This window comes from Sarcophilus harrisii, chromosome 2, assembly GCF_902635505.1.
Source record: "Sarcophilus harrisii chromosome 2, mSarHar1.11, whole genome shotgun sequence".
In the NCBI taxonomy this organism is placed as follows: domain Eukaryota; kingdom Metazoa; phylum Chordata; class Mammalia; order Dasyuromorphia; family Dasyuridae; genus Sarcophilus; species Sarcophilus harrisii.
Window position 1 is genome coordinate 315,131,578 of NC_045427.1, and position 13,190 is coordinate 315,144,767.

At 36.9% G+C, this 13,190-nt stretch overlaps 2 protein-coding genes across 12 annotated transcripts in view; one reads left to right on the plus strand and one right to left on the minus strand.

Moving 5' to 3' along the window:
- The window catches only part of TIMM9 (translocase of inner mitochondrial membrane 9), an 18,570-nt gene extending 10,465 nt beyond the window's left edge, over window positions 1–8,105 (minus strand). For 3 of the 5 annotated variants that reach the window (XM_031952656.1, XM_012548485.3, XM_023502653.2), the window contains exon 1: window positions 7,928–8,105. Coding sequence is in view for 1 of the 5 variants with exons in the window: in XM_031952655.1 (XP_031808515.1) it covers window positions 7,378–7,575 (198 nt within the window). In the remaining 4 variants the exon portion in view is untranslated. Of the gene's footprint in view, window positions 1–7,377; window positions 7,868–7,927 lie in introns of those variants that run through there. The other 2 variants (XM_003756310.4, XM_031952655.1) reach the window with 2 other exon arrangements.
- The window catches only part of KIAA0586 (KIAA0586 ortholog), a 149,902-nt gene that overhangs the window by 10,678 nt on the left and 126,034 nt on the right, over window positions 1–13,190 (plus strand). For 2 of the 7 annotated variants that reach the window (XM_031952647.1, XM_031952652.1), the window contains exons 1-3: window positions 8,884–9,180; window positions 10,181–10,472; window positions 12,175–12,245. In XM_031952647.1, the coding sequence (XP_031808507.1) occupies window positions 10,226–10,472; window positions 12,175–12,245 (318 nt within the window). In that variant the 5' untranslated portion in view covers window positions 8,884–9,180; window positions 10,181–10,225. Of the gene's footprint in view, window positions 1–8,880; window positions 9,181–10,180; window positions 10,473–12,174; window positions 12,246–13,190 lie in introns of those variants that run through there. The other 5 variants (XM_031952648.1, XM_031952650.1, XM_031952654.1 and 2 more) reach the window with 4 other exon arrangements.

Sequence of the window (13,190 nt, forward strand, 5' to 3'; positions counted from 1 at the left end):
TACAGAACAATAACCTTTCATTACATTCATAAGTGCCCAGCAATTGCTAGGCATCCACTCCATTTCAAATGCCTTCCCACTACAAAAAGCTGCTACAAATAATTGTTGCATATGTGGGTCCTTTCCCCTGTTTTATGACCTTTTGGGGACAAACATCCCGGTAGTAAAACCTCTGGATCAAAGAGCAATGCAGTTTGATAAGCCTGGGCATGGTTCCAAATTGCTCTCTAGAATGGCTGGATCATTTCACAACTTCACCAACAATGCATTATTACTGTTCCAGTTTTCCCCCCATTTTCCTCCAGCATTTATCTTTTCCTGTCATTTTGGCCAATCTGATAGGTGTGAAGCTGTACTTTAGAGTTGTTTTAATTTGTATTTCTCTAATCAGTAGGGATTTAGAGCATTTTTCACATGGCTGTAAACAGCTTCATCTGAAAATTGTCTGCTCATGTTCTTTGACCATTTATCAACTAGTACATCAGTTTAGGTAAAATTGTCATTTTTATCATATGAGCTTGGTGTTTACCCATGAACAAATCGATATTTTTCCAATTGTTTAGAACAGATTTTATTTGTGTGAGAAGTGTTTTGTGACTGTGTTCATATAGTTCCTGGGTTTATCTTGGCGCAGGTCAATTCTCTTGGATGAAATTATTATTTCTTTGATTTGCTGTTTGAGGGGTATAGATGTTGAGTGGAAGTATGCTCCTTTTATTCAAAAGCTGAGGCAAAAAAGATTAGCTAGACAAGGAATAAAAAAAGCAAGAACCAGTCTTTGAAGATGGTGAATTTGGCTCAAGAAAGTACTTTGTTTTCCCTTTAAAATAACCTCTAGACCACTTTCTCATCCTTTTACCCCCTTCATTTCGAGCTATTTCTTTATGGTTCTCTATTTTCCTCTCATCTTTTTTGTGTACTTTCTAGGATTTTCTGTATGTTGATATTTTAAATTCCTTTGATATTAATGTCACTAAGAAATGCATATTGTTAACTGTAGGAACTGGTCTAATATTTATTAGTAAAGAAAGCCAGTTACCATTTCAATCTGTCTCTGTCAGTTTCACATAAATCCTAAGGTGACACAATTCTTATTCTGAACACTCAGAACCATTAAGTCTACTTGATTCATAAGATTTGAAATAACATAGTTGCCAACTCTTCTTTAGGATAAGGAAAGTCTGCTAAACTTAAAAAGAAGAAATCTGCTTTGCTTGCTAATTCTAAGGGTCTCTTGACTTAACCAAGTACCTCCTCCTCCTCCCACCATAAGGATCTAAGGGTCTTCCCACATACCCTTTGATATACTTTTAGAACTTCTGAGTTTTTCTAAATTGCAGTTCAACTTTCTTTTGTATACTGTTTCTCCAAATTGGATCATTATCTACAAGAAGAACTGTCTTCTATTTACATCACTAGTGCTTAGTACTGTGCTTGATTCCTAATAAGTGCTTAATATGCTCATTCATTCAACACTCTTAGGAGGGTTGTTGGAAGATTTGGACTTCTTACTGGCAACCTACCAAACAGCAATGATTGGTGGCAGTAATTGTGCTGGGAGACAGACATAAAGAATGACAGTTTCATGACCCTACAAAGAATCAAGTATAAAACTACACTACATGGTAGTATACACTTTTATTCCCCCATTCCCAGGTTGATCTTGTATATTAGCAAAACTTGATCATGTAACAAAACATAAAGGAGCCAAACAAATATAAAAAGACAAATAACAAATGCGATTAATAATATGTAATAATTATAAATGTATAATAATAATACGATTAGAAACAGCACTGGAATAAAAGGAAATATAAGCAAAATGTACAGATCTAAACAGAGGTTAAGTAATGATATTCTGAATGAGATTTTAAAAAATTAAATAATAGAAAATAATTGTATTGATATTCAACTAACTTTTATGTACTTGACTAGGCTCTGTGCTAAGTGATGAAGAAGACAAAACCAAACCAAACTATCATTGCCTTCTAGAAGTTTATATTCTAGTGAGGGAAACTATGAAAATATAAAAGCAATTAGAAAATTATAATTATTTTAATGACAATTAATATATGAAACACAAGAAAAACAGTCCTCAGAGGAAAATTTATGTTAATAAGTTATAAAAGGAAAGGCTCAATACTCGGGGCAAGTAACACTAAAATAAGGTATGAAAGAAGAAATTAAGGGAGGTAACATGTCATTGGAGAGAGTATTGACTCAACTCTTGTCTCTCATACTTCATACCTGTGTGATCTTGAACAAATCATCTTATCTCCCTAAGCTTCATTTCTTCTGAAAAATGAAGTTGGTTTTAGGTTAGTCTTTGAGGTCTATAAGCCAAGAGGACTATAAAAGTCTGTATATTCTTTGATCCAATAATATACTAGTAGGTCTATATCCCAAAGAAATTTTAGAAAGAAGAGGAAAAAGACCTATTTCCATAAAGGTATATTAGGTCTTTTTTTTGAGGTGTGGTATGGAACTGGAAATTTAGGGGATGCCTATCAAATGAGAAATGGCCAAACATGTTGTGCTATGTAATTTATGATAGAATACTACTGTGATATAAAAAAATGATGGTCAGGATGATTCCAGAAAAACCTAGAAAGACTTACATGAATTGATACAGAATGAAGTGAGCAGAACAAAGAGTATATTATACAAAGTGACAGCAAAATTGTGAGATGAACAACTGTGAATGACTTAGCTATTCGCAGCAATACAATGATCTAGTCTGAAAAGCAGTCTGAAGCAAACTCTTTTATAACTTAAGTTTTCATTCACAAAATGTATAATATGGATGAAGTCTGAAAGCAGTCTGAAGCAAACCATTTCTTTTTTAGCTTGAATTTTCTTTCACAAAATGTATAATATGAAGTCTGAAAGCAGTCTGAAGCAAACCATTTCTTTTTTAGCTTGAGTTTTCTTTCACAAAATGTATAATATGGAAATATGTTTTATATATAACCTACATCAGATTGCTTATTATCTCAAGGAAGAGGGTAGAATTTAGAATTCAAAATTTAAAAAGAATTCAAAAATTATTTTACATATAATTGAAGAAAATTACAAAGGACTAAAACCAATAAATCATTACTTTTAAAAACATAAAAAAGCAATCACACAACCAAATTAAAAAAATAAGGTGAATTCAGAAAAGATAACAAGCAGTAAGGATCATATGCAACTAAAATTGAAAACACAATTCTTATTAGTGTATATTTCTATTTTCCTCTGCTGTTTGTGAATACCAGCACATGAAACTAGATAGATATTGAATCAAGTTAGCTAAGTCTTTCTGTCCAAGACAGATAATAAGCCAATGAAGACCAGTGGTGGATAGTAAGAGGTAGTTAGAATGCATTTGGAAAACTGACAAGTGCTTCCCATAATATGCTTCTCATGACATAGAAATTCATCTTTTCAATGAAAAAAAACATTGATTTTGTACCTATGACATGTTCTCTGAAAGTCTAGACACAATTGCTGTCACCCCAAATTATAAGCAAATTGAAAAAAAAAAAAGTATATTCCTCTTGCATTTCTACATTTAGTGGAAAAAAGCTAGGAACAATCAAGTCCAGGCAGGAACATCTTCATGAATGCTAAAACACTGCCATGTAGATCATGATCCTCTTTTACCACCTACAGAGAATCAAAGCATTCTTCAAGTACTCTAATAATATGAATTGAAAATGAGGTGATAGTTTCCCAACTTCTAGGGGATTTAACAATATAAGATGAGTCAGTTCTATGTTGTTAACAAAGGCTTGGATTATGTTTGGCTTCCCCCTCTAAAACCAGTTTATATAACTCTTAAGAACTGGAAAGACTACTTTTCTGGAAATAATCATCGAATCAAATCACTTTTTTGGTGTATTTTTTTTCAAAAGCTGAAATAAGGTCAATAACACAAGCATCAAGGAACTTTTAACAAAAGCGCACCAGATGAAAGTACAAAGGTTTAGCTACTAGATTTTCAGTCTTTAGAACTGCTGAACAAATACAGTATGTTCACTGTAGTACAGTAGGTCAACTGGCAAACTAAGCTCTTCCAAGTTCTCAATTGCACCCAAAACCAAGAACAGGTTTCCTTGCTATTTTTTTTTAATGTGAAAGAAATTTCAGTCTTTAGAACTGCTGAACAAATACAGTATGTTCACTGTAGTACAGTAGGTCAAATGGCAAACTAAGCTCTTCCAAGTTCTCAATTGCACCCAAAACCAAGAACAGGTTTCCTTGCTATTTTTTTTTTTTTATGTGAAAGAAATTTATCTGATCAACTAACTCAAGATCCAAAAGCTTTTCATATTTTCATTTTCTTAAAATTAGTTTAGAATTAATTTTTCTGACATAGTAATCAGATAGTATGAAGGTTATATTTAATACTTTTAACAATTTTAATGTATTTCAGGGTTGTAATACTGCATTTGGAGGAAACTCCCCCAAATGGCAGAAAATACAATGAAAGTCCAACAATCTGAACTGTAGGAAAATAAAGTCATGTAGTGCCCTCATGTGGTTTTGAAATGACACTTATAAATTTTTTCCATTTAATACTGTGTTTTCTGAGAACACTTTTATCTTCCAAATATTAATAATAATATAGCAAATTAAATTTGCAGATATGTTCATTCACGCTAATAAATATAATTTACTAGTTTGTCTAAATCATTTCCTATGATGATTTTATTGCCATGTCACATCTAATGGCAAATTCTTATCCACAATTATGGCAGGCTCTGTCACCCACATTCAGCTATTAAGAACAATTTAGGCTCCTCTCAAAATTAGTTAACATTCCTTTGATTCAACTATTATCTGCTGGATTTGAAATGGAATACCTTCAAAGAAGAAAGATTTTAACTTTAACTTTTGAAAGCTGACAATATTAGCTCTGCTGTTTTGAAACAATTGTTTTTAAGGTCAACATGCAGCTGTGGGGCAATGGAATACAATGGGCAACAAGTCAATGAGCTTTCTCTCAGGTCTTGATCCTGGGTAATTAGGACAAAGTCTCAAATATGGGTAAGATTACTCACTGAGGAGAGCAGGGAAGGGCACTCAGATAGGAATCAGTATATTCTTAAAGCTTCACTCACTTCTGTGGAAATATCCAATCAGAAAGTCAAGTTATAATGCCAAACCCTGAGGTTAAATTTCCCCATAAATCTGTCCATGAGCTAATTCATCTATGCAGAACCCCATGTGGGCTAACCCACCAAGGCATTCTACCTCGTTGGTGTCTTTCTCCTTGTTATAGCTAACAGACTCTTTTAGGTGTTAAACTCCTCTATGGATTTAGCCTGCCAGTTAATGGCATACTCCTACCTCATGGCTATTCCCTTCCTCCTGGTTAATTGTGAAATCTACAGAGGAACCTTTCTTTTCCCTAGTTAATTCTATGCTCTCCCAAATCTATTTCATATTTACCACTCTTGGCATCTGTTTTACTTCTTCTCGTGAATAAAAATTCCTTTTGGCAATGAGAAAGCTATTGTAATTCTTCACAGGTGAATTGGCCCCATCATTTGGTGCTGGTTCTCAATCTCATCAATCCTACCTCTAACAACATCTGTGCAATTTTGAGGAAGTCAATTCATCCCTGTTTCTTTATTTTTCCACAAGAGGGAGTGGAATTTCTGAAGCAAAAAATCGACATATACTTTCTACTGCTTCATAATACAACAAAGATAGTGACTAATGACTTGAATAATTGTTAATTCAAAATTTCAATATTAACAGATACCTCAAGTAGATGTTTTGTCCATTAAAAAAATTACCGAATATTTCAGGCTTGGCATATAGTTAAATGTTTAATAAATATTCATTGAATGAATGACAGTGGGGAAACCTGGATTCTAATGATGACGAAGTCATCGTACCTCAGTTTCTTCATTTGTAAGATGCCACCAGTACTTGAATCACAGATTAATCATTTAGGATCTGGCAAATAGCAGGTATTTAATAAATGCTTAATGATTGAGATCACACCAGGCTAGATCCGTGACTTTCTCAATATGAGTACTCTTTTCAACTATGCAGATAAAGCAATAAATGAAGAGAGGCAGCCAGAGTCATAGTCTGAATTCTGCCTCTGGTTTGAATATGGCACAACATCCCTGAAGTTCAGTTTTCTCATCTTTAAAGTGACAATAATAATACCTGTAGCACTTCACTCCCAGGGTTGTTGTGAGATCAAATAAGGACAAATTGTGCAAAACTCTAATCACTACAATTGCTATTATTATGGGACATCACCAGACCTCCCAAACAAATCTCATTTTCTCCTCTCCCCCAAACACTTCTCTATCATTCACCAGATACAATACCTAGGAATCACTCCAACTCAATCTTCTTATACTTTTGACTCCAACAAGTATTCTTTAATCCAGTGATACTGATCTTCTAGTTGGTCTTTAACCAAGCCACTACCTCCCGATTTAATTTTCATTAGCTGACCCCCATACCTGGAATGTCTTCTCTTTTTATCTCCGCCTTCTCTCCAAGTTCCAGTTAAAATCACTTCTACAGGAATTATTTCCTAAGCCCCTTTAACATAATGCCCTCCATGATTATTTCCCATTTAACCTGTACACAGCTGATTTATACAGTTTTCATGTCATCTTCCCTTTAGACTGTGAGCTTATCAAAAGAATAGATTATCTTTTTTTTGGGGGGGGAGGGGAGTACATTTTGTACATATTTATACATTTCAACATCTCTTGCATCTCTCACCTTCTATATATTTATGAAATTTTAGCGCAGGCTTATCATCTCGCCAGCAAAAGCCTCCTAAGTGGCCTTTCAGCAGCCTCCCTTTAATTTCTTTTTCAATCATCTTCCACACACAGCTGCCAAAGTTATTAACATGCAAACAAGACAACTGTTCGGTTCTGCACACATATACTGTATCCAAGATCTACTGTAACCTATTTAACATGTATAGGACTGCTTGCCATCTGGGGGAGGGGGTGGAGCGAGAGAGGGGAAAAATCGGAATAGAAGTGAGTGCAAGGGATAATGTTGTAAAAAAATTACCCTGGCATGGGTTCTGTCAATAAAAAGTTATTAAAAAAAATATGCAAGGGCCCAGTCATTTCATGACTCAAAAAACATCCATAGTTCTTTATTGTTTGTAGCACAAAACATATAGTGATCCATTTGGCGCCCCAAACCCCTCACAACCCGATTACCAACATTCTTCTACAAAGTGTCTCCTTTGCTATTTCTTATAAAGAACATTCAGTTTTCTGCCTCTGTGCTTTCCACCTTTTAAGCCACCCTCCTTTCCCAATGCCCCTCGTTGTTAGCAGTATGACTCCCCATTGTTGTATGTATTTGTAGTTTCCTTACGAGATGCGCTTTGCGTACCTGATAAATACTTGTGGCCTGAAAGGGTTTGAAATTCAACGGGAGGGCGCAGGCAACACCAGATTTGGAATCTGAGGTTCGGAGTTCAATCCAGTCTCCCGCCCACCCGAACCGGGTGACCTTGGACAAATCACGTAACCTCTCCGGTTTGCAGTCGCCCTTCTCCTTCCCCTCCCCCCCGGAGACCCGGCATCCCATTTCAGGGCCCTGGAAGAAACGAAGCCCAAGAGGGCGGGGCGGGGGGCAGAAGGCATCCAAGCCAAGTACAAAAAAAAATCCCCAACTGACCCCAAGGTCACTGAGGAAAGGTTTGGGTAAGAGCAGAAAGGAGACCGCGCAGCCCGGTGGAGCTTCGGGATGGGTCCCAGATGACACCAATTCCCGCAACGCCCAGCCGGGCAAGGCCGCCCCTCCCCGCGGGCTAGGCTCCTTCTCCCAAACCCACGTGCACCCCGGGAATCCCGCCAGGGCGCCCAGGTTCCGGGCGACCCCGGCCCGGGAAAGATCGAAGAAGGAGGACGGGGTCACAGGGAGAGGAATACAACTGCACCTGCAGGATCGCGCGCTTCTCTCAAGGCCCCGTGGCGGCGCAGCCGAGCTCGGGATCTGGGTCCGGGGCTCTCGGTCTCGGTCTGGGGCTGGGTCTCCGCGGCACGCGGGAGGCTGCGGGCTTTAGTCAGGCAGGCGCCGCGGTCTAGGAGACTAGAACACGTGGGCTTGGCGTCTGTCAAATAGCCTTTTCCTCCTGCAACCGCAGATTCGTCACATTCCAGCTGAGGGTTCCGCCGAGAAGCCTGGCTTCTCTGCCGGCTTTTGCATTTTATTTATTTATTTATTTTTTAAATTTACACTCAAAAATTTTATTTTAAATTACTTGTTTGGACTTGGAATTTATCTTCCTTTTTTTTTTTTTTTAATTAGCCTTTAATTTACAGGATATATACATGGGTAACTTTACAGCATTAACAATTGCCAAACCTCTTGTTCCAATTTTTCACCTCTTACCCCCCCCACCCCCTCCCCTAAATGGCAGGATGACCAGTAGATGTTAAATATATTAAAATATAACTTAGATACACAATAAGTATACATGACCAAAACATTATTTTGCTGTACAAAAAGAATCAGACTCTGAAATATTGTACAATTAGCTTGTGAAGGAAATCAAAGATTGCATTTTATTTTTATTGCTTTTTCTCCCCCCTTTTCCTTTGGTGCAATGCCAGAGTTTCATGAACCCCTTGCTAACCCTCGCACGAATCTGCGGATTTTTGTCAAAAGACATATTTACCGTATTGCAACGGTCTTGGGAGTTACATTTAATTATAATCACGGCTAGCGTTTCTTGACACTTTTCGAACTTTCTGGTAGCTATCTCCGTTTTGTGTAACTTTTACCAAAGCATGTGATTTAAAGAAAACTTGTTTTTTTAAGCTGGAAGGAGGGGAAAATTAAAATCAACAAAATTCGTGATTCGCTCTCCCCCTTTTTTTTTAATTAAAAAAAAATTTTTTTTAACGCCTCAGAACTCTCATGGTTAGCCTTTGTTTCCAGCCGGGGAGGGATAAGTGAACACTCCCGAAGGCCCCCGGTCTTTTGGTCGGACTCAGATGGAAGCATTTGCGAGAGCGCATGCGTCAGGTGTTTCAAGGACTCAGGCTTAAAGGGAAGCTGGCGGGCAACAGTTGTTGCTAGGGTAATCTGTGAGGTACTGGCGCATTTGGGAAGCAGAACCCGTGAGGGGGTGGGAAAGGTGCCCTACACCTCCGGGAAGGAAGCGAAGTCACTTCTCTCTGCAGACTGGTTAAGTTGACTATTATCTATAGATTTATTTGTATCGTGCAACTCTCTTCCGCCCTCGCTCCCACGCTTCCCTTCCCCCCTTCCCCCCCTCCCCCCCTCCGCCCCGCCCCACGCCCCTATCTCTGGGGACCGAGTTGGCCACTTAGGGGAGTCATTTTGACTTCTGCTGTAGAACTTCTCTTCCTTTATCATCCCCTCCCCAATCAACTAGGCGTGTGTTATTGTTTTCGTTTGTCTGATTGATGTATATGTAAAGGATTGGTACGGATCTGCTCTCCTTATTTTAAGGTCCACGGGGATAATGCTCTGGGGTCCGGGGTCTGAAAGGACCCGAGTTCAAAAGAAACTTAGTAGTTGTGTGACTTTGCAAAATCTTTAATTATTGTTTGCCTCACTTTCCTCACCTGTAAAATGGGGACAACAATAGCACCTATTTTCAAGGGTTTTTGTGAGAATCAAATAAGAGGATAATTCAAAAATGCCTTGGGAAAGAGTGTTATAAACGCTTTATAAATAATATTGGTACTGACTTCCGGGCTTGTTCCGAGGATCAAATGAAATGATTTTAAAAATGCTTTGAAAAAGGTTTTCTTATTATTCAGTCCTGTACGACTCTTCCTGAGCCCATTTGGGGTTTTCTTGACAAGATACTGACTGAAGTGGTTTGCCATTTCCTTCTCCAGCTTATTTTACAAATGACACTGAGACAGGGTTAAGAGGGATCATCTAGCTAGTAAGTATTTGAGGTTGGATTTGAAGTCAGGAAGATGAGTTTTTCTGACTCCAGCTCAGCTGCCCTCCCTGTACCACCTAAATGCTCTAAAAAACAAACTATATAAATGAGCTGTGCGATATTCTTAATTGCCCCAGTTTATTTCTAGTTTATCTCAGTATTCCTTTAGTTCTAGGTATTTTTCATTATTTTGACAATTCACTCTTCTGAAATAATTTTTAGTATTTTGAAGTTTAAACTGATTTGCATCCTCTCTTCTCTCCTCAGGAATCTTCAGATTTCAAGTAACAAAAATTTTGTTGTGAAAACTGAATGGAAACAGAAGATTGCTTTCTCCTTAAGAATGGGACTAATCTTCATAGCAGCAGTCTCTTTCACTCCAAGGGATTTCACTCTGAAGAGCAGAAGAGTGTTAAAATACCAGTGAAGATGTTACGGGAAGTGGTTACCCCCGATTCTGTTGATGATTTGATTTTGCATAAAAATGAATCGGCATACATTCCCCCTGCTTTGTCAGCAAATAAACCAAATCCTGTTGACTTAAATGGGATATCTGATGGTATGTGTTTACATGTGTTTTCTTTACTTTTCCTGATTATTGACAATTTTTATTACTTGATATTTGTTTCAAAAGTTAAAGGCACATTCCATAGAAAAATTTAAAAACTTTTAAGAAATCCCAATTGACTTTAAATTCTTTTTTCTTTTTTGGGGATAGAGAGAGTGACAATTGAAATATAAAGATTTCTTTTTTTGCTGTTTACTTTTTACACTTTTGGGGACAGACTATTGCTTTGCACAGGTTAAGTACTTAGTAAAAGTCTGTGGTTTAAAGTTTTAAAGATTACAAGCTGCAAAATTTGTTTTATTCTTAATAGAAACACTTGCCTATGCACAATTACAAATTTTGCATTTTACACATTTTCCATGTCAGGCATTTTTTAAATGCAAAAGTTTTATCATTGATATAGTGAAATATAACCTGTAGATTTATAAATTTAAGTTCTCGAACTCGATGGATTCTCAGAGGCCCATTAAGTCAAACCTTTCATTTTACAGATGAAGAAATTGAGGCCCAGGGAGGCTAAGGGATTTGCCCAGCATCAAAGAGATGATAAATGAGCGTAGAATCGATGACTCCTGAGTCAGGGTATTTCTGTTATATAATTGTGCCAAAATTGTGCCATATCTTTAATGTATCTTAGTCTATCATGTCAGGACCAGCCTTACTAAATTTGGAAAGTCTCATTACTAATTTTTTTGGCCACAGTAACTCAAAAACATCTTATTAGTATTGGTTTGAGGAAACATTTAAATTCAGTAACATTATCCTATATCAGAAAATATTTTAGTTTTCTGTCACTTTGCCACGTTAGCTTAGCATAGACCAGTACTATCAAACTCAGAAAGAAATGGTGGCCACTAATCCATAGATAGGAGGCAGCTAGGTGGCTCGTCAGATAGAGCCTTTGGACCTGGATTCAGGAAGACATAAGTTTAAATTCAGCTTTTTTTTTTTTTTTTTTAAATTATAGCTTGCTATCGACAGAACATATGCATGAGTAATTTTTACAACATTGTCCCTTGCACTTCCCTCCCCCCATCCCCTCCCCTTGATGGCAGGCAGTACCATATATGTTAAACATGTTAAAGTATATCCTAGATACAATTATGTGTGCAAATCCATATAGTTCTCTTGTTACACAAAGATACAAATAGTTCATATTTATTTCCCAGTGTTCCTTCTCTGGGTGTAGCTGATTCTGTCCATCATTGATCAACTGCAACCGTAAATTCAGTTTCTGATAGTAATTGTGGGACCCTGGGTAAATGACTTAATTTCTGTTTACCTTAATCCACTGGAGAAGGAGATGGCAAAATACTCTAGTATCTTTGCCAAGAAATTCCTGAAGAGTCAGAAATGACTAACCAACAGTCCATATTTACAGGATCCCTTTAGGCTGCATGTTGATTTAGGTTAAAAATTTAATGTTATCTATGTTTATATTTTTATTTATTTTGTGAAATATTTCTAATTACATTTTAATCTAGTCAAGCTGCACTTGGGAGTAATGCTAGTTACAATATTTGACACCTTTGATATAGACCCCTTGTAGTTTCCTCAACCTTTTATTTTGTATGCGCATTTGACCTTCAAAAAGGCAGTTTTTATTGTTACAATAATCATATACAACTAAGTATGAAAGAGACATAAGGTCTAGGTTATGAGGAACTAAAATCCAACCATTGTATTTTATTAGGTACATCTAGTAGAAATCATAAACATCTACCTAAGACAAAACATGTTACAGATCCCATTTTATCAGAAGAGGTAAGCAAAAACTCTTAATTTTCATCTTATGTATAACATTTTAGTGCTCTCAAGGAATGTTTTTGGATATAGTAAGTCTTGTTTCTGTTTAATTTTAGCTCAGATTTTTTTTTCTCCTGATAGTGGTATGTACAGAATCTTCAATAAAATGAAAGATCTCTGCATGAAATAGAGACTATTCATTATTAAGATGACTGCTGTTTTAAGGATAATAAAAGAGGGGCACTTTTAGTGTCAGGTTACTGTTATAAATGTAATAGTATTTGTTTATCCAATCTTAAAGGCTATTTGTCCTGTTTGCAATAAATCCTTTTATTTTTCTCTGATCAGCTCTCTATTGTACTCCTACAATGGTTCTTCTAAATCTTCTCTTCTTTAGTCACCTTGTTTCTGTCTGAAGATTTAGCCTCAGGTTTCATTGAGTAAATTGAGCTAGTCTGTCTTGAGTTCCTTTTCCCACATTTGAGATTTCCTCAAAATCAACCCCCATCCTGTCAGTCTTGGAAGAAAAGTTGAACCTTCTTGCTATCTCTGATTAGTCCCTTTAAACTTCCAGCTCTTTTAACAGCCTCTTTATTTAACTACTTCTCCTCAGATTCTCCTTATCCACTGGGTCTTTTTTTCAGTTGTTTCAAACATACCCAAATGTCTTCCCTTTTTAAAATATCTTCATTTAACCCTACTATCCACCCTAATTATCAATTTCTATCCCTCTTCCCTATACTTGTAGAAAAGTTCACTTGGAAACTTTTTACAATCTAAGTTCAACCCATCTTTCTAAGATGTTCACACATTGCTCCCTCTCGTGTATTCTGTACTCCACTCCAGCCAGACTGGCTTGTGTTCTTCAGCATTTGTACAGCCTTTACATAAGCTGCTTCTTTATCCTCTCCCTACCACCCAATGCCTGAAATATACACCATCACCTTTTCTTTGTGGAACCTC